The 20,762-nt window shown below is 42.1% G+C and overlaps 1 protein-coding gene across 1 annotated transcript in view; it reads right to left on the reverse strand.

Moving 5' to 3' along the window:
• map2k1 (mitogen-activated protein kinase kinase 1) overlaps nucleotides 1–4,191 on the reverse strand; it is a 56,647-nt gene extending 52,456 nt beyond the window's left edge. Inside the window, exon 1 of the mRNA XM_034176417.1 lies at nucleotides 3,949–4,191. Within this exon, the coding sequence (XP_034032308.1) occupies nucleotides 3,949–4,031 (83 nt within the window). The 5' untranslated portion in view covers nucleotides 4,032–4,191. The remainder of the gene's footprint in view (nucleotides 1–3,948) is intronic.
• Between the last annotated feature and the right edge of the window lie 16,571 nt (nucleotides 4,192–20,762).

Genomic DNA, 20,762 nt, shown 5'->3' on the forward strand with positions numbered 1-20,762 from the left:
GACAAGAGTCAGAGCTCTATTGAGCTGAGTATTCCATTAACTTTAACTAGTAATGACTTCATGACTTTCTTTGCTAACAAAATTTTAACTATTAGAGAAAAATTACTCATAACCATCCCAAAGACGTATCGTTATCTTTGGCTGCTTTCAGTGATGCCGGTATTTGGTTAGACTCTTTCTCTCCGATTGTTCTGTCTGAGTTATTTTCATTAGTTACTTCATCCAAACCATCAACATGTTTATTAGACCCCATTCCTACCAGGCTGCTCAAGGAAGCCCTACCATTATTTAATGCTTCGATCTTAAATATGATCAATCTATCTTTGTTAGTTGGCTATGTACCACAGGCTTTTAAGGTGGCAGTAATTAAACCATTACTTAAAAAGCCATCACTTGACCCAGCTATCTTAGCTAATTATAGGCCAATCTCCAACCTTCCTTTTCTCTCAAAAATTCTTGAAAGGGTAGTTGTAAAACAGCTAACTGATCATCTGCAGAGGAATGGTCTATTTGAAGAGTTTCAGTCAGGTTTTAGAATTCATCATAGTACAGAAACAGCATTAGTGAAGGTTACAAATGATCTTCTTATGGCCTCGGACAGTGGACTCATCTCTGTGCTTGTTCTGTTAGACCTCAGTGCTGCTTTTGATACTGTTGACCATAAAATTTTATTACAGAGATTAGAGCATGCCATAGGTATTAAAGGCACTGCGCTGCGGTGGTTTGAATCATATTTGTCTAATAGATTACAATTTGTTGATGTAAATGGGGAATCCTCTTCACAGACTAAAGTTAATTATGGAGTTCCACAAGGTTCTGTGCTAGGACCAATTTTATTCACTTTATACATGCTTCCCTTAGGCAGTATTATTAGACGGTACTGCTTAAATTTTCATTGTTACGCAGATGATACCCAGCTTTATCTATCCATGAAGCCAGAGGACACACACCAATTAGCTAAACTGCAGGATTGTCTTACAGACATAAAGACATGGATGACCTCTAATTTCCTGCTTTTAAACTCAGATAAAACTGAAGTTATTGTACTTGGCCCCACAAATCTTAGAAACATGGTGTCTAACCAGATCCTTACTCTGGATGGCATTACCCTGACCTCTAGTAATACTGTGAGAAATCTTGGAGTCATTTTTGATCAGGATATGTCATTCAAAGCGCATATTAAACAAATATGTAGGACTGCTTTTTTGCATTTACGCAATATCTCTAAAATCAGAAAGGTCTTGTCTCAGAGTGATGCTGAAAAACTAATTCATGCATTTATTTCCTCTAGGCTGGACTATTGTAATTCATTATTATCAGGTTGTCCTAAAAGTTCCCTAAAAAGCCTTCAGTTAATTCAAAATGCTGCAGCTAGAGTACTGACGGGGACTAGAAGGAGAGAGCATATCTCACCCATATTGGCCTCTCTTCATTGGCTTCCTGTTAATTCTAGAATAGAATTTAAAATTCTTCTTCTTACTTATAAGGTTTTGAATAATCAGGTCCCATCTTATCTTAGGGACCTCGTAGTACCATATCACCCCAATAGAGCGCTTCGCTCTCAGACTGCAGGCTTACTTGTAGTTCCTAGGGTTTGTAAGAGTAGAATGGGAGGCAGAGCCTTCAGCTTTCAGGCTCCTCTCCTGTGGAACCAGCTCCCAATTCAGATCAGGGAGACAGACACCCTCTCTACTTTTAAGATTAGGCTTAAAACTTTCCTTTTTGCTAAAGCTTATAGTTAGGGCTGGATCAGGTGACCCTGAACCATCCCTTAGTTATGCTGCTATAGACGTAGACTGCTGGGGGGTTCCCATGATGCACTGTTTCTTTCTCTTTTTGCTCTGTATGCACCACTCTGCATTTAATCATTAGTGATCGATCTCTGCTCCCCTCCACAGCATGTCTTTTTCCTGGTTCTCTCCCTCAGCCCCAACCAGTCCCAGCAGAAGACTGCCCCTCCCTGAGCCTGGTTCTGCTGGAGGTTTCTTCCTGTTAAAAGGGAGTTTTTCCTTCCCACTGTAGCCAAGTGCTTGCTCACAGGGGGTCGTTTTACATAATTATTGTATGGCCTTGCCTTACAATATAAAGCGCCTTGGGGCAACTGTTTGTTGTGATTTGGCGCTATATAAAAAAATTGATTGATTGATTGATCAGAATCATAAGTCTCAGATGCTACCAGCATCTCTTATCAATGCCTGCATGTTTTTTCTGACAGTTACACTTTGCCAAAACTCAAAGATATTTTAAGTCACATCTGATGTCACTGCATTGAGCAACAAGGAAAACAGCTGCAATGATCCAGCAAACCTGTGTAGGCCCACATTTTTTTCCACGGAGAAAACTAATCTGGCATCGAGAGGGGAATTAATAATGAACTCGACTGATAGGCAGCATCAATAATGGCACTGATATTGACAAAATATTATTAATTCCCTTCCCTAACTAAGGCTGTAGAAACATTTTGATGTACACTGATTGAATAGTTTGGATTTGCCCATAAGGCCAGAACATATGCGCCTCTGCACTTTCTTTTCTAAATTTCATTCATTCTTTTTATCCCGGTCTGTGCCGCTGTAGCAGCAGTAGTAGTAGTAGAAGACCAAGCAGCTCAACCCACACTTCCCTGTGCTCAGTCAAGTCCTCTAACTCTTCCTGGTGCCTCCCTGGCTCAACACCCAATTGTGATGGATAGGATTTGTGTGCTCCATTGATCCTGGGAACTGTGCTGTCTGGAGCATTAGCTCCTGGTCAGGCCACCCTTGGCAAACTGGTCCCAGGTGAGGAATCATACAAAGGGTGACCCCAAAAAAGACACATGAATGACACAAAAATGAATGGAGTCACCTCGCCTGGATTAGAGAAACCAGGGCCTCCTCCTGGAACTAGGCCTGTTTGAGGAGCTCGCAGGTGAGCACCTGGTGGCCGGTGTGGTGGTCTACAGCTCGGGGGCTTAGTCAGGCTCAGCCCAAAGAAACATGACCTCCATGTATGCTCTTCACACCCGCAAGGAGCGAACAAATGGTCTGGTTCTAGGGGCAAAAACACCCATGGAACTCAGTTATGGTACCTCTGAATTTTCTTCAGAAAATTCTGATAAAATGACCTGTGTGAAATTTCTCAGAAATTGTTTATCACAGTGAATGATGCCGAAATCAAAGAGCAATTCTGTGTATTGGAAAGGCCATGACTCGTATCTACAGAGACCGTTCTAAAGATACGGTGGCTACGGGTACGGACCCGTATCTACAGAGACCGTTCTAATGATACGGAGGGTATACCCTGGTGACGTCATGTCTTACCGACCAATCAGAATGCGCAAATAGGTCCGTACCTGTGCGCACCTGTCATTATTGTATGCGCCGCTTAAGGGTTAAAGCCTTTGAAACAACCCCTAGAGCCTTAACATTCACAGTCCGCTAATGCTACTGTAGACGAAATTCAATGGGAGCGGTGTGAGTTTGGTAGATGGAATTTTTGCCCCCGTTTGACCCACGCATGCGCAGATGTGTTGCGCACTTCGCTTCTTCTCCACGGTCCATACCTTTAGCAGCCCCGCAGAAGATACGGATGTACGTATCCTTAGCCACTTCGTATTGGAAAAGTGATGTTGTAAACAATCGAAATACTGTTTTGAAGTACCAGTTTTTATTTTATTTCAGTTTTATTTGTTTTTTTTTTTTTTTTTTTAGTTTTGACACAAATCTTATATTATATCTTGCTAGTGGTGATGACGTCACCTCTATTAGAAATCACTCCAACAAAATCAAATTTGAAAGAAAAAAAAATGATCACATTACAAGTTCACATAATTGTAAGGTTTTTACCAGCCTGTAAAGTACAGTAAACTCACTGCCTGCTGTCACATGAGAATCCTATCACAAATTAGTTTAAACAAAGCGTAACATCATGTGTCACGGACCTTTACACGAACATAAATGATAAACTCACTCTGTGGCCCCCGTGCCGTTTATCGTGTTTCCGTCCGGAATCGGGTTGAGTTGGATCGGTTCTGGCTTCCTCCTCTTCTGCATGTTCTACAAAAGAAAAACGCAGGTGGCAAAAAAAAAAAAAAACCCACAAAGCAATGTGGATGTGAAAGGTTGTAAAAAAGACTATCTTTGGTCATTCGACAGTAAGGAAGAAGCAGCAGAACCGATGCCGCTCTTCCCGAAACGATCCGAGGATGAAACGTCACGAATGTGTTGACAGGCTTTTCCGGGCACCGAGTGGGACAGCGCGCCCTCTGCCGGTGATGGGTGGCATTACTGCGCTCTCAGTTCATGTGGAGCACACAGATGGAAGGATTTGTGGATGAAAACAGATTAGCAGGCATTCTTCTATTAATTTGATTGTTTTTCTTGTCAGAACAGGTGCATCAATGATTTTAGTTTTATTGAACTGCAAATGATTCATTGATTTATTGGTGTTTGATAGATATCGGAGGGGGTTCAAGAGTCCACTCAACCAGACGTTGTGGACTTTGAAAAAGCTTATGGGGTCCCCCGAGGTGTCCTGTGGGAGTATGAGGTACTGGATCTGCTGCAGTGTATGATCCCGTCTCTATATGACCCAAGGTGTGCCTATATTCTCGCCATTTCATCAGACCTGTTTTCAGTGAGTGTTGGACTCTGCCAGGACTGCCCCTTGTCACCAATCCTGTTTGTGATTTACATAGACAGAATTTCAAGGTGTAGTCAGGGACTGGAGCGTCTTCAACTTGGTGAGGTCAGTTGATGGATCAGTGTTTTGTCCAACGTCCTGTGGACACTGGACCGGACTGTTGTAGTGAAGAAAGAGGTGAGCCAGAAGGCAAGGCTCTTGATTTAAGTGCCTATACGGTCAGGAATTTTGGGTAGTGACTGAAAGTAAAAAAACACAGACACAAATGACGGAAATGGTGTTCCTCTCTCGGGTATCTCGATTTACACTCAGGGACACGGTAAGAAGTTTGAATATCCGGCAGGGACGCAGAGTAGAGCTGCCGCTCCTTTGCATCAAAAGGATGATGGTGAAGATTCCACCTGGATGTCTTCCAGATGATGTATTTCAGGCAGGTCCAACTGGGAGAAGGCACAAGGAAAGGCTTGGGAATGCGTAGGAATTCTCCAGGAGGAATTAGAGACCATGTGGGATGAACTACCTGCATAAGCAGCAGAAAATGATTGAATGAATGAATGTCAGTAGAATGTTTCTGGAATCAAAATTAAAACCCACTAATTTCTGTATTTCACCAAATTTTACAGTGCTACTCAAAATTTTTGTGATCCCTAAATTATATCTTTTAGCATTTGTACAGCAATAAACACAAATGAAACAGTTCTGTACAATTAGAATCACTTTTAAAACCTCTTTTCTTGAAGTCAGGACATGGATCCATGAACCTTCATTTGTACAGTATTGGCTTGTGAGACATGTAAACAGCATGGTATTCTGTGCTAAGCCGGACTCTGCACTTCTTAAAAATGCAGTGACTTTGGAAAAAGGAGACTACTGAGGGAAGCCATGACAACGCTGGAGGAGCCACAGGCGTCTGTGCCAGTGACAGGAGAAACTGGGCCAGTAACGCATATCTTCACAACGGAGTAGAGCAAGATTTTCAGGAAAAACAGATGTGAAATTTCAGATACAGCCAGAAGGCACATGGGAGACTTAAGCCTGGCTTTGATCAGTTTTCTTGTAAAAAAAAAAAAAAAAAAAAATCCTCTGTTCCACTTCATGAGTTTCTAGGAGACTGAGGTGGTGCGAGGTGATGGTCTAGTGGTTAAAGCGTTGGGCTTCAGACCAGAGGATCCTCGGTTGAAACCCCAGCCTGACCTTGGGCAAGATCCTTAATGGCAGCACCCTGACATCGGTGTGTCTGTGTGAATAGGTGAATGTGAGACATCATTGTAAAGCGCTTTGAGCATCTGATGCATATGGAATAAATGCTTTATAAACGCAGTCCACTGAGCATATATAGTTGAATTTCTTAATGCCTGATGTAAATAACATCCAACATATTTAGTGAACTGGAAATGTTCATGTGCTCATCCCTTGACTTATCGAAAAAGACCTTTCTGTGAAAGTGATGATTTGCTACAATTTCATCTTTAAGTGATTAACTGTGTCTAGCATACTTTTTTTTTTTGTCTGTACATTTATTTCAATATATGAAAGAATGTTTTGTTTGGTTGTTTTACAGTAAATTTGGACATTTTATTAAATACTCTGATTATACAAAATGAGTTCAATTGCTTTTATTTCTGAACATATTTTAAGTTCTGTGCTGAAAATAAAGGGATGGCAATAATTCTGACCAGGCCTATAATCAACTTTTCATTGACCCAATTTTTATTAAAATCCATTCATGTCATTTATCTCAGCAGTGATATTTATGTCTCTGGGGCCTCAGCTTCTGAGGCCAGCAGACTCCAGTGAAGAGCTTATTATTAATATCATGTGTTTGAGTGAATGGTGATGCAGACACCTTTTCAGTGCTGGTGCTCTCTGGATGGTTGTGAGACTTGGATGTTAACCAATGTCCTAAAGTTACCACTTGTATTTGATAACAGCTCTCTTCAGAGAATCCTTGATACCACTGGAATGACTTTGTGTTAAACAAACTGTGACTTAAAGGGCAGATCTCACTCCAGTCAACACTCTTTTTAAAAATTATATACGGATAATAAATCATTACTTCCAACTCTTTAACTTGTGCGAGTCCTGATAAAGCTGATAAAAGTAAAAATATAATGCAATGCTAAAGTACCCTCTGCTGTATGAACATGTAATAAATGAAAAAGTGTGTAGAAAGAATGTGATGTTTTGACCCCTTAGAATAGGTCCAGGTTAGCCATCTTTGAACTTGTCCAAGGTCTGTGTCGCAAGAATGCTCCCTGTGAATTTGAAGACCCTGGCGGTAATAGGACTGGAGTTATGCTGAGCACGGACGGTTGGGTGCAAAGTCTTTGCAATACCCAATGGCCATATTTTGGATTTGGGTATAATAAGATGGTGTGCGTCTGAAAAATGCACAACAGACTGACAGTCACTTCGATCCATAATCATGATGTAACGTCAGGTACTGACATTACCTGTCTGAAAGTGACTCCACCTGTGTCCAAGAATCGACGGAATAGAATCTGTGGTTAGATCCTTGTTTTGAAGACCATTCTCACGCTGTGCTGGGCTTCACTTCTGCAGTCTGTCCCAGAGGCACTCAAAAGAAGAAGAAGGAAAAAAAACATCCCACTTTCCTCCTTCCTCCTGAAAATATTATCTTTGGAAAATCTGTCCACCGAATAAACATCACTAGTCATGTGACGACAGCCTCCTAAAACACACATTTTAACCATTTTGATCTATTTACCGTCAAAGCTCTCCAACCCCCCACCCGAAAAAAACCTAGAAAATTAATTTTTTCCTCATTCATTTCAATAGAAGGCCTCAAAGGGCGTTACCCTACATGGTGTCATCAAAGTCCACATTCCTCACAGCTTGACGTTTCTCAGCATTTATCAGCAGCAGGTGAAATCGGGCTAAATTCCCTGTATTTATGATGGAATTTCTCAGGGCACATGGCACCAAAAATAAAACGCAATACATCAATATTTTTATTATTCTTCTTTATTTAGAAAAGTAAGCTCATTTGACATTTTATTTACTAGTGATACGCACGTTAAGGAGACCCATATAAGGAGTATAACACATGGTGAAGGAATGTCAGTGATAGCATTCTAGCCACATTTCTCTGGGAACACAGGTGCCCCAATGTTGAAGACCCGAGTGGGCAAAGGCCATAGGGACACCAATTCACCTGGCTGTGGCAGATAGATGGTTATTTTAGAGAGGTAGGGATGTATTCATTGTCTGCCTGCGTGGTTGTTGTCCAGGACCCAAAGCAGATACATCGTGTAATGGATGAGGTGTCACATGGCACCAGCACATGCTCCCAGACTTGACAAGTCCTTTAGAGATATCTGCTGACATAACCTCCATGTCTACAAAACAAAGAAAAAGAGGACTGCAGCAAACTTGCATTATTATTATTATTTTTTTTTTTTAAGAAAAAGGTCAATTTGATATAGTTAGTTTTATTTAAGAAGTCCAATCCAGCTGGATGCCAGTTTGAATAAAATGGATGTTCCATCATTGATTTGTGGTCTCTTCGATCACTTCTGTCAAACCTGACCGAGTGTCTGAATTGTGTAGAAGGCCTTTATGTATTAAAAAGAAAAAATGATTTAACGTGCTTCAGGAGGCCACCATCGTCCCCAGTCATTGATGCGTGAGCTGACAGCATAACTGTATGCAGATTAGACATCAAGCAGAAGAGGAAAGTGGCTGCCATTTTTACAACACACTGCCTTGACAGACACAAGGCCACTGAGCCGTGCCTGGTTTACCAAAATCATCCTGCTGCCAAAAGCATTTATTTTTCTTCACAAGTCAAGAATGACTGAGGGGCTGGGGTGGAGGGGAGGTATCTCAAGCAGCTGCACAAAAATTTCAAATTGTTTTTGGCATAGTGGGTTCGGGGCAGTGAACGTATCATAATGACTACAGTCCTGCTCAGCCACCATGACAACAAAGATTTTACACTCTCAAATACAATATTTTACCTTATCATGTACCTGCAAGGTTAAAAAGAATTTCCTCACTCTTAGTGTGAGGTATCAAACATCTACATTTTTACCTGAGAGAATGATAACAGAAATGACAAACCATATTTTTCATGTCATTTCTGTTAACCGGCTTGATGACGTACAGGGCCTATCCAAAAATCATATGGTGTGTGTCTCAGGAGGGTGGCAAGGGGGATTAGTGGTTAGCGCTGTTGCCTTGCAGACAAAGAGTCATGGGATCGCTTCTTGCCTGGTGTTTTGTGTGTGCAGTTTGTCTATATGCAGTCCTGCCATAGACTGGTGTCCTGTCCAGGGTGTACCCCGCCTCTCTCCTGATGAATTCTGGAATAGGCTCCACCCCTCTCTCTTGTTACACAGCTTCATGGTGACGTAGCTCAGAGAAAATTTTTTAAAATGAAGAAACAAATCAAATCTCATCTTGAGTTTCCCATGTGCCTTCTGGCAAAAAGTAGCTGAAATTTCACATCTTTTTTTGTGGGACAAAGCTTCTCTGTCCCACTCAACCATGAAGCTGAGAAAATGTTGATGTAACAGACAAAAGCCACACTATGCACAGCTTTTTCCATTCATAGCCACAGAAGCTCACAAGTCCTTCAGAATTGTAATCAGTATCTTGGTGGCTTCCCTCACGAGTGTTCTTGCACTTCCACTCAGATTTTTAGAAGTTTATACTGATTTGTCATTTACATACGAGTTCTGAAATTGGAGGGACTGTTTATAAAAATTACCGTAATTCTTATATGAATCTATCTGTTCATATTTCAGAAACTGTAACTATTTATTGCAACCCTGTGAACGTTGTTCCCCCAATTATTATTTTTATTCCAAATTACACATTGAGCATCAATAAGAATATCTGAGCATATCTTAAACAAATTATTGAGGAAAGTATTTATTATGAATTGACTACATGTGTATTAATTTTTCCATGAAAAGTGGAACTTACAGTGCATCAGAAAAGTATTCACAGCACGTCACTTTTTCCACATTTTGTTATGTTACAGCTTTATTCCAAAATGGAGTAAATTCATTTTTTTTCTCTCAAAATTGTACTCACAGCAACCCAAAAAATGGGGGGGAGGGGGGATTTTTGCAAATTAATTAAAAATAAAAACCTAAGAAATCACGTGTACATAAGTATTCACACCCTTTGCTCAATACTTTGTTGATGCACCTTTGGCAGCAATTACAGCGTCAAGTCTTCTTGAATATGATGCCACAACCTTGACACACCTGTCTATGGACAGTTTTCCCCATTCCTCTTTGCAGCACCTCTCGAGCTCCATCAGGTTGGATGGAGCTCAGATCTCTCCAGAGATGTTCAGTTGGATTCAGGTCTGGGCTCTGGCTGGGCCACTCAAGGACATTCACAACATAGACAGATCTTCCTCGGTCTGGGGCGTCATGCAAGATCTCCCCTCATTTTGTAAGGATGATTCTGAGAAAACCCAAAACAACATGGGGGGACCTAGTCAATGACCTAAAGAGAGCTTGGACCACAGTTGCAAAGATTACATTAGTAACACACTACACTGTCATGGACTAAACTCCTGCAGGGCATACAAGGTCCTTTTGCTCAATCCAGCACATGTCCAGGTCAGTTTGAAGTTCACCAGTGACCATTCTGGATGATCCAGAGGAGGTATAGGAGAAGGTCATGTGGTCAGATGAGACCAGAATAGCGCTTTTTGGTATCAACTCCAATCACTGTGTTTGAAGGATGAGAAGCGTGGGGTTGGAAACATCATTTTGGGGGGTGCTTTTCTACAAAGGGGACAGAATGACTGCACCGTATTGAAGGGAGGATGGATGGGGTCGTGTGTCGTGAGATTTTGGCAAACAACCTCCTTCCCTCAGTAACAGCATTGAAGATGGGTCATGGCTGGGTCTTCTAGCATGACAGTAACCCCAAAGACACAGCCAGGGCAACTAAGGAGGGGCTCCGTAAGAAGCCTTTCAAGGTCCTGGAGTGACCTGGCCAGTCTCCAGAGCTGAACTCAATAGAAAATCTTTGGAGGGAGCTGAAACTCCAAATATGAAAAATCTGGAGAAGATCTGTATGGAGGTGTGGACCAAAATCCCTGCTGCAGTGTGTGAAGACTTGGTCAAGAACGACAGGAAACGTCTGACTTCTGTAACTGCAAACAAAGATTTCTGTACCAAATATTAAACCCTGTTTTTCTGTTGTATCAAATATTATTAAACCTTGAACGTTTGTGCGCATGCGTGAACTTTTTCACGCCTGTCAATTGCATCATTTCTTGGTAAGCAGCCTTTGTGTAGGACGTGTGTTGTGCGCTCGGCGGATTTTCATTCCAAGGAAAAAGACGGAAAGACTGGAGCAGCGCCACATCAAATTTTGCCAGAAACTGGGCGACAGCCAGGTGGAAACCATTCGAATGATTCAGACGGCTTTCGGTGACGATGCTATGGGCATCACACAGATTAAGGAGTGGTACAACCGGTTTAAAGACATCCGCACAATGGTGGAGAGCGAGCCGCGCTCCAGTCGGCCATCAACATGCTGAAATGACCAGATCATTTCCAAAGTGAGCGCGGACCGTCGTGTGAGAAATTGCGGAATAGGTGAACATCAGCACTTTTTCGTTGCATTCCACTGTGACAGAAGATTTGGCCATGAAAAGACTGGTGGTGAAATTCATGCTGCTGCTGACGGCGGCGCAAAAGCGCCTCCATGTTGAAGTCTCACAGGACATGCTGTGACATGCCCACCTCTTCCACAATTTCTCGGATAGTCACACGACTGAAAAGTCACCGAAAGCCGTCTGAATCATCCGAATGGTTTCCACCTGGCTGTCGCCCAGTTTCTAGCAAAATTTGATGTGGCGCTGCTCCAGTCGTTCCGTCTTTTTCCTTGAAATGAAAATCAGCAGAGCACACAACACGTCCTCACACAAAGGCTGCTTACCAGAAAATGATGCAATCGACAGGCGTGGAAAAGTTCACGCATGCGCACGAAGGTTCAAGGTTTGCTCATGCAAGCACACGTGATTCAAATCCATCAGATTTTTGAAAAAAATAAAAAGGTCCAATACTTTTCTAACAGACCTCGTATTTGCCTCAGTGTAACTGCTGATGAAAGTTAAAAGCTGCATGTTGCATGGGTTTTCCCGTCACGATCACAGAAGCCTGTAACACCTTTAGAGTTGTCATGGGTGTCTTGGGGGCTTCCCTCAGAAGTCTCCTTCTTGCAAGGTCAAGCAGTTTTTGAGAGATGACTGCTCCAGACAGACAGTTTGGGTTTCGTAATGACTGATTTTAAATTAAGTTCAAGTCATATTCAGTAAATTGGGAATGGTCATGTGACCATCTCTAGAGTTGTCCAAAAAACTCCCAAAACAAAACAACAACAACAACAAAAACGGTCTGTAAAAATGATGATTTGTGTTCAAAATAATCCTTATAGGGCAACACGGTGGATTAGTGGTTAGCACTGTTACCTCACAGCAAGAAGGTCATGGGATCCATTCCCGCCTGTGGCCTTTCTGTGTGGAGTTTGCACCTGTTGTAGACCTGTCCCAGGTCTAAGCTGAAGACCAGGGGAGACAGAGCCTTGGAACAGAGCTCTGGAACTCTCTGCCATTAAATGTCCGACTGGCTCCTTCAATTGACTCTTTTAAGACTCTTTTAAAGACACATCTTTTTGCACTGGCTTTTAACACAAGATGAGCTGAATACTGCCACATCTTTTATTGTCTTGTTGATTTATTTTGTTCTTGTATTTAACTAAATATAATTTTAATTCCTTTTATTGTACAGCACTTTGGGGCAATGTTGACTGTAAATGTGCGTTATAAATAAACCTGACCTTGACCTTGACCTTGCATGTTCTCCCCGTATTTGCGTGGGTTCCCTCTGGATGCTCCGGCTTCCTCCCACATCCAAAGACATGCAGGTTAAGTGACTTGTAAACTTTAAGTTGTTTGCAGGTGTGAAGGTATTTGTTTGTCTATATGTGGCCCTGCGACAGACTGGCGTCCTGTCCAGGATGTACCACTCCTCATGCCCTGTGACTGCTGGGATAGGCTCCAACCCCCCGTGACCCTTAATTGGCATAAGTGGTTGAAGATGAGCGAGTGAGTAATAATCCTTATAATTAATTTGTTCAATTACTTATGGTCTCTTACGAGTAAAATAAAGGGACGGTGTATTTAAAAATGTTTAAGAAGATATTTTTGTTGAACCCTTTGAATTAAATCTGGAGTCTGCACTACAAAAACAACATTATTGTTTCATTTAAATCCTATTTTAGTGTAGAGAGACAAAACTACGGGGCAACACGGTGGCTTAGTGGTTAGCACTGTTGCCTCACAGTGAGAAGGTCATGGGTTCAATTCCCATCTGTGGCCTTTCTGTGTGGAGTTTGCATGTTCTCCCCGTGTTTGCGTGGGTTTCCTCCGGGTGCACCGGTTTCCTCCCCCATCCAAAGACATGCGGGTTAGGTGGACTGGACTCTTTAAATTGTCCGTAGGTGTGCGAGTGGGTGTGTATGTGTTTGTTTGTCTGTTTGTGGCCCTGTGACAGACTGGCGTCCTGTCCTGGGTGTACCCCGCCTCGCGCTCTATGACTGCTGGGATAGGCTCCAGCCCCCCGCGACTCTTAATTGGACTAAGCGGTTGAAGATGGGTGTGTGTGTGTGTGTGAGACAAAACTACACAAATTGTGTCACTGTCTAAATACTTACTTTGCTGACTGTCATTTTGTGACAAAACATCTGCTTTAGTCATTTGCAGTGGTTGTAACATCATTAACTAAAATAAATAAAATTGAAAAAGTGAGACTTTATTTTTATTCTTCGCGGTACAGTGATGATCCCAAACACAGATAAAATAATATGTCTTAAAAATCAAAACGACAAATCTGTTTTGGTGATGTCTTGTAATGGAGCGGGTCATGTATCGCTGGAAGAATTTACCTTACTTCCTCACTTATCATAAGAAAAATGTTCAGTTAATCTAACTGGCATTGAAGTAACGGTAAGCAAGTAATCGAGACTGAGCAGACACACTTTAGGGAGTTGAGGACATGATGAGAATTGTGAAATGCACCAATGGGTTACACAAGCCAACAGAGTACAGCCCTGTTGTCAGGGATTACAGCGAGCCACAAAGGCAGTTGTGAAACAGCCGATAACAGCAGCAGCCAGTCGCTCTGCCTGGAAAGAAAAAAAAAATGGCCACCACTTTTAGTCTCAAGCACGCCACTCTGTCAAATGAAAGGAATTTAACTGTATGAGGTGGCCCTGATAGGTGGTGCTCCGTTTTTACTACAGTTGCATAAAATGAATGGGCTCTTTGTTTTTAATTCAATGCCTGAATCTCATTTAGCGTTTAATATTCCATCATCGGTCCAAACTTGCAGAAATCCTCCAGCAGAGTGTGGATTTAATCTTTAGATGTCTGTATTTTTTGTTTTTGAGTCATTGTTTCCTCTGCTTTGAGTATGCTCCCTGTAGATTAGATGCAGTGCCCTTCAGTGCAGACTCAGACTGACTGCTAATTTGGATTTCCAACAATCTTTTTTGATAAATTGCAAAATTCTTGAACTGAGCCCACCATGACAACAGATGGTAAAAACATGAGGGTGTGATGTTGTGAAAACTCATGCTATTACAGTATATACTGCCTTGAGTACATGCAAATACTGTATCTTGTTTTCGCATGTGCAAACATATCACTCATATCATCCAGAACAGGTCGCACTGAACTCACACATACAAGTGAGTAATATTAATTATGGCTGGTTATGTGTAAACATGTACAACCCCCCAAAATCAGAAAAACTTAGGACAGTATGGAAAACAGTACGAAGGGCCCCTTCATACATAGTACGAATGTGGCCGAATTGTGCATGAAGCAAGAATCGTATTCAATACGTGTAAAGTCGGAGCTGCCTCCAACACCTCATACACCTGTTGCTTACAACTATTTGCACACACCAGTGGCTGAAGGACAGAGAGTGCCCTGTGAGAGCCCATCGAACCCTCTCGCGGCAGGTGTTGGCCAAATTCCAGGTGACACACAGGAACATCTAACACCGCTCGCTTGGCACTTAGAAAATGTGTGGCCGTTCACGCTATTAGCACGACAGCAGTCAGCAGATGATCACTTTGGAGCTGGTGATGAAATTTGTCTAAGTGCCCCCACAACTGTGAAGCTGCCAAGTACACATGTGGTGTGCCAGAGTGTCGGCTCCCCCCACAACACATGCATGCATGTGTTTCGCGAGCTCCCCCCCGCTCCCCCCAACACATGGCGTGCATGTGGTTCACACGCCCCCCGCAGGTGAGGCGTGCCGCGTATCCCATCTGATCACAGAGTGACACCATGGTCTGTGCGCTGAACGGACAGGGGTTGTGGCTGGCTGCTAACAGCAGCAGCTGTTGACCACTCTGGTTCTGGATGTCACAGCTGCAGAACACGTACTGTGTTGATGGACACATGCGTGTGTGTTCTTGCTGTCCTCACGTGGAAATACATAAAAACATATATTCCTTTTGCAACGGGCTGGAGGGCACACACATTGACAGGCTGTCCCAGCTGAAATGAAGTGTCAGTTCACGTGGACACACAGCATGCGATCTGAATGTCACATCTGTCTGACAGGACATGCGTGTTGGGCCGGACACACACGCAGGCCCGGCCTGACACGCGTCTCCTGTGAGCGGCGCGCTGCATGACTATATGACAAGCCAACAATGTGACAAATATGCCACTTTCAGTCATGTATCAATAGAAATACACCGTAACAAATGGAATTTAGTCAGTTATCTCAGTGCTTTTTTTCTTCTATTTTAAAAAAAATATGTTTATGTCCTTGTTGATTTTAGTCATTTCACACTCCTGTTATAAGACAGTGATTGTAGCGCAGTGGTAAAGTTTCTGTTTGGTAATCAGAGCTTTTGTAAATTGCAGGTTCAAATCCCATGAGTGGCATTTATTTTTTATTTATCGGGGGGGGGGGGGGGGGGGTGATGGTCTAGTGGTTAAGTGTTGGTCTTTGGACCAGAGGATCCTGGGTTCAAATCCCGGCATGACCAGAAAATCACCAAGGGCCCTTGGGTAAGGTCTTTAATCCCCGAGCTGCTCCCGGTGTGTAGTGGGTGCATTGCATGGCAGCAGCTTCACATCAGAGTGAATGTGAGGCATTTGTAAAGCACTTTGAGCATCTGATGCAGATGGAAAAGCGCTATATAAATGCAGTCCATTTAACCAGGGTTATTTAACTGCGGGGCTTTGTATTACGTCCCCTCTTATTTATTATTTATATCAACGCAGTGATATTCACTAATTATACAGCTGGTCCTTATTTTATTTTTCTCCACATCAGCAGCACGATATGGTGCAATACGTCCCAGCTGCTCGCATTGTGTTGCCGCTGCGACGGTGTCATGCACAAGCGTGCACGGAACAGTCGCAGCGGGTTCGTTCACGCCTGACCATCGGCTCGATGTTTTTGTGGTTCACTCATATGAGTTGTTCCGCCATGATTCGCCCTGATTTGTACTCAGATAAGCTAAAGGGAAGGATAGTGAGAACAGTCATAGTCAACCCACAGACCTGCTCCAAAGACCTACAACATGATCTAGCTGCAGATAGTGTCTCTGTGCATTGTTCAACTATACAGCGCACTTTGCACAAAGAGATGCTGTGTGATGCTGTAATGCAGAGGAAGCCTTTTCTGTGTACATGCCACAAACAGAGTCGCTTGAGGTATGCTAAAGCACATTTGGACAAGCCAGCTTCATTTAGGAATAAGGTGCTGTGGACAAATTTCCTCACAGATGTCATTGGCAGGCTATCACAGTCCAGTGTGATACTATCTTGAGCAGAACCACCGTGCAGTTGCCAAAAATATGACTTAATAAATATCTGCCCCTACATTAGCTTGTTAGCTGGTGGCTCGGACTCGAAGAGAGGAGCGTGTTCAGTCTTTTTTTGTCACACACTGAGCCACCCACACTCCACCCCTTTATGCACTAATGAGTTCATCGTGAATCAGTGCGGACAGGCTGTCAACATGGTGACACCTAGACACGGGTGTCATTTCAACTGTTCTAGGTCTCTATTTAAAACACATGGGTGATGTTGCGAAAGCTATACAGTCTATAGGAGAAACACATACAGCCTCTGGTCTTCTGAAGAGGTCTCCCATCCAAATACTAACCAAGCCCCACTCTTCTTAATGGGCGTTTCACATTGAACGTGTTGGAAGCGTCAAATGCATCAATAATCGGTCTAAAAAGCATTATTTTCGAATGAGATGCGTTGCTTTTTAGATGCGTCAGAAATGTCGCGTCAAAAGCCGAGCTAAACCAACGCTTCTGATGGGAGCGTGCATTGGCGCTTGTCGGCAGGCTGACGCGGAAGAGCAGTGGCAGAAACCACTGATCTGTACAAAACAGATCGGTGCAGAAACCACTGATCTGTACAAAACAAAAATGTGTCACAGGACTGCTCATTTATAGAGCAGTTTTCTGAAGAAAAATCCTTGGAAATGTTTTTTTGTTGTTGTTGTTGTTTGTTACCTCAAAATTTCTGATTACTGTTAAAAAAAAGTTTAGAACACTTGTAATTAAAATAGCTAAATAAATCAATAAATGGTTCTTTAGAAACCATTCATCTGTAAATTAAAACCACCTATTATTTCAGATTAGATAATTTCTTGTTTAACATAAGGAACCTGAGACATTTATTTTTAGACAAATAAAATAACATGGAAATTTGTACATTTTTAAAGTCTAGTAGATTATTTATATCTCATATCAACCAGAAAAACAGACACTGCAAATAAATACAAATGTTTATTATAAATGAAACAGGAAATAATTTAACAATGACTGCAGTGTGACTGTAAAGTAGGTTTTCTGTGACATAAACCTCATGATGAATTTTTTATAGTCATTTCAACTTGTAATTTCGTCAAAATATGTAATTGCCTTTAATGTTGTTAACAGGACAGAGTCATTTCTAAAATATGAATTTGAGCGCTATAAGTGGAGAGCTTCTACTTGTGCAAATGTCTTTTGACTTTGATTTGTGGACATTTTTAATGATCCATTCATTTATTGTTAAAATATAAATAAATGGACTGCATTTATATAGCACTTTTCCATCTGCATCAGATGCTCAAAGCGCTTTAACAGCTTTTAAAAAATAATAAAATAGTTGCTGTTGGAAGAGCCTTTTATTTAGAAGCAGGTGATGTTATGCTGAATTCTCTGGACCACATGAAGGTTTCTTCTGCAGCTGTGAACTCTGGTGGTGTTGCTGAAGAGCACAGATGTTTTCTTTCGACTGGACTGCGTGGTGTTCAGCTCATCAGTGGAAGTTTGGTTGTCTGCACAGCAAATGTTCCTGATTGGGACAAATAAAAATATTTCTTTAAATATAAAGAAACACTAAACAGTTTATATATTAAAAAGGAAAAAAAAAAAACAATGGAAAAAAAAAAAACGCCCGAAAAAAAACACGTTATTTAAAGTTGAGCTTTTGTGGTCTCCGATAAAAACTGTAGCTTTATTTGGTAAAAATAAAAAAGACTGAACCATTTACAAATGAAAGCGTTCACTCAGATCAACTGTGCTAAAAGGCTAAGCTAATGTTAGCCGATCATTAAACCTTCACAGCAGTGCAAACGTCACGTTTTATTTTAATATTATTCTCACCTCGATAAAGCTGCAGAACTAAACTCCGTTGGGCAAACTGGGACTTCGCATATATCCAAAAAGTGGGAGATTTCAGACTGAGTGGGTTTGCTCCATCACCCCGGCTGCCTGCCTCGGTCTACCCAGTGATGATGCCTGAAGGCCGGTTTCTCCGTGCGGGTCGGCCCGCTGTCGCGGTTCAATCAATATCCCACCAAGTCGTCAGTCCTCCCTTGGTCGGCATCACTCCGCAAAGTAGCTGAAGCTTCTCCCAGCAGGGTGATGGGAGAATCGTTCTACTGCTGTTTTTTAAAGCTTTTTTTTGTGGTTCAGGCGACGCAATTTCAAGATGGCAATCGCTGAACTTTTTTCAGGTTGTGGAAACAGCCAGAGTGTGACGTAACAATCTCCGCCCCTTGCCGCTTCCGAAGCGAAGCGTCTGACGTCACGACTCGTTGCGTCACGACTCGTTGGAAACGCATCCGACGGATTGGAAAGCGTTGACGGATTGGCCTGATGTGTTCAATGTGAAAGGCCCTTAAGCCTTTAAAAGTAATTCCATTTAATTCTTGAATCTTTCATTATGTTTAAATAATCATTCACTTGGTGTATGCAAATGTTCTCTTTTAGTCTTGTGCAGGCACTGAGACCCACTGCTGCTAATGCTTATCCCCAGAGACCATAGCATGAAGCAGATAACAGTCCACGACTCCCTCTGGACAGGACACCAGTCCATTACAGGTTACTTCCCTAGCCACGTATGATATGTATTACAGCAAGGTGGACTGAGACAATGCAAACGAAGTGTTTTGTTCAAGGACACAAGGAGATAGCTTGACCAGGAATCAAACCCAGGTTTGCTGGTTGTCCAGCTCCTATCCCAGTGAGCTGCCTTTAAACAGAAACAAGAAGGCACACTTGTGTGCCAAGTATCCCTCACCAGTAATTTGTAGAATGGCACTGAATTGATGGTGGTTTGATCACTTTGGTAGATTAGAAGATATTCACTGAAGAATGTTTGAATTAACCATGCTACTACCTTTTTGAACTGCACATGGGTTTAGGTATACCAGCAAAAGTTATGTGTCATATTTTTGCAGAACACAAACCTTGCTACTTATTGAAAAGCGGTCCCAGAATGGATCAGTCTGAAAATGCTGGATTTGCATTCTTTGTGGGAACTAGCAATATGGATCTTTTCTGGAATGATGATGTCATAGCCCCACCTCTCTAACCTCAGCCGCTCATAATGAATGCCATATTTTTATTTATCAGGGTAATTTAACACACTCTATTAATTTATTTTGTTGTCTTGGTTTTCATCTCTAAATGGTAAATAGTAAATGGACTGCATTTATATAGCGCTTTTCCATCTGCATCAGATGCTCAAAGCACTTTACAATTATGCCTCATATTCACCCCGATGTCAGGGTGCTGCCTCTAAGAGTGTTGAAGACATAAAGAATGGCAGAGTAAAGCGACTGTTGTGACACTAATAAAATAATTGCAGAAAAGACTTTCAGCTTTTAAAATAAGATATTTTTTCTTCTTGGTGGTGGCGGGACAAAGCGGCGGCTTCCTCTTTCTCAGGCTGAGAAATGCACCCGGAGCAGACAAACACTGAGGGACTTCTTTCAAAACCCTGTGTTTATTCACAAGCAATTTCCAAGGAATTAAAGTATTTCCAGATGTCATCTTCCAAAACAAGGGCGTCTTGTGCAGGTTACAGTTTTTGGCAGGCTGTGATGATGAATCCAGCCGAACGAACGCAACAGGTCAGATTAAAAGGCTTTATATTTACACTGTGTGATGGGGTGGTGGCCAAGTGGTTAATGCACTTGGTTTCACTGTGGAAGTTCCCGGTTCAAATCCCACCCCTGCCACATTTCTCCATGTAATGTGGAGTTGTGTCAGGAAGGGCATCCAGTGTAAAACCCGTGCCAATTCAACATGCAGATTCACCTTGGATTTGCTGTGGCAACCCCGAGTGCAAAACACGGGAGCAGCCGAAGGGATTTACAACCCCAATTCCAGTGAAGTTGGGACAATGTGTAAAATGTAAATAAAAAAGAATACAATGATTTGCAAATCCTCTTCAACCTATATTCAACTGAATACACCACAAAGACAAGATATTTAATGTTCAAACTGATTGACTTTATTGTTTTTGTGAAAATATTTACTCATTTTGAAATGGATGCCTGCAACATGTTTCAAAAAAGCTGGGACAGTGGTATTTTTACAACTGTGTTACATCACCTTTCCTTCTAACAACACTCAGTAAGCGTTTTGGAACTGAGGACACTAATTGTTGAAGCTTTGTAGGTGGAATTCTTTCCCATTCTTACTTGATGTTGCACTTAGGCCAACTATTCACTCGCTACTGTCAGTAAAGGCTAACAATGTTATTAACTAACTAGACTCAAACAAAGCGAAAATAAATCAAAAACTATACCCCTGGGTCTGCTTGT

Source organism: Thalassophryne amazonica, chromosome 8 (assembly GCF_902500255.1).
Source record: "Thalassophryne amazonica chromosome 8, fThaAma1.1, whole genome shotgun sequence".
NCBI lineage: Eukaryota > Metazoa > Chordata > Actinopteri > Batrachoidiformes > Batrachoididae > Thalassophryne > Thalassophryne amazonica.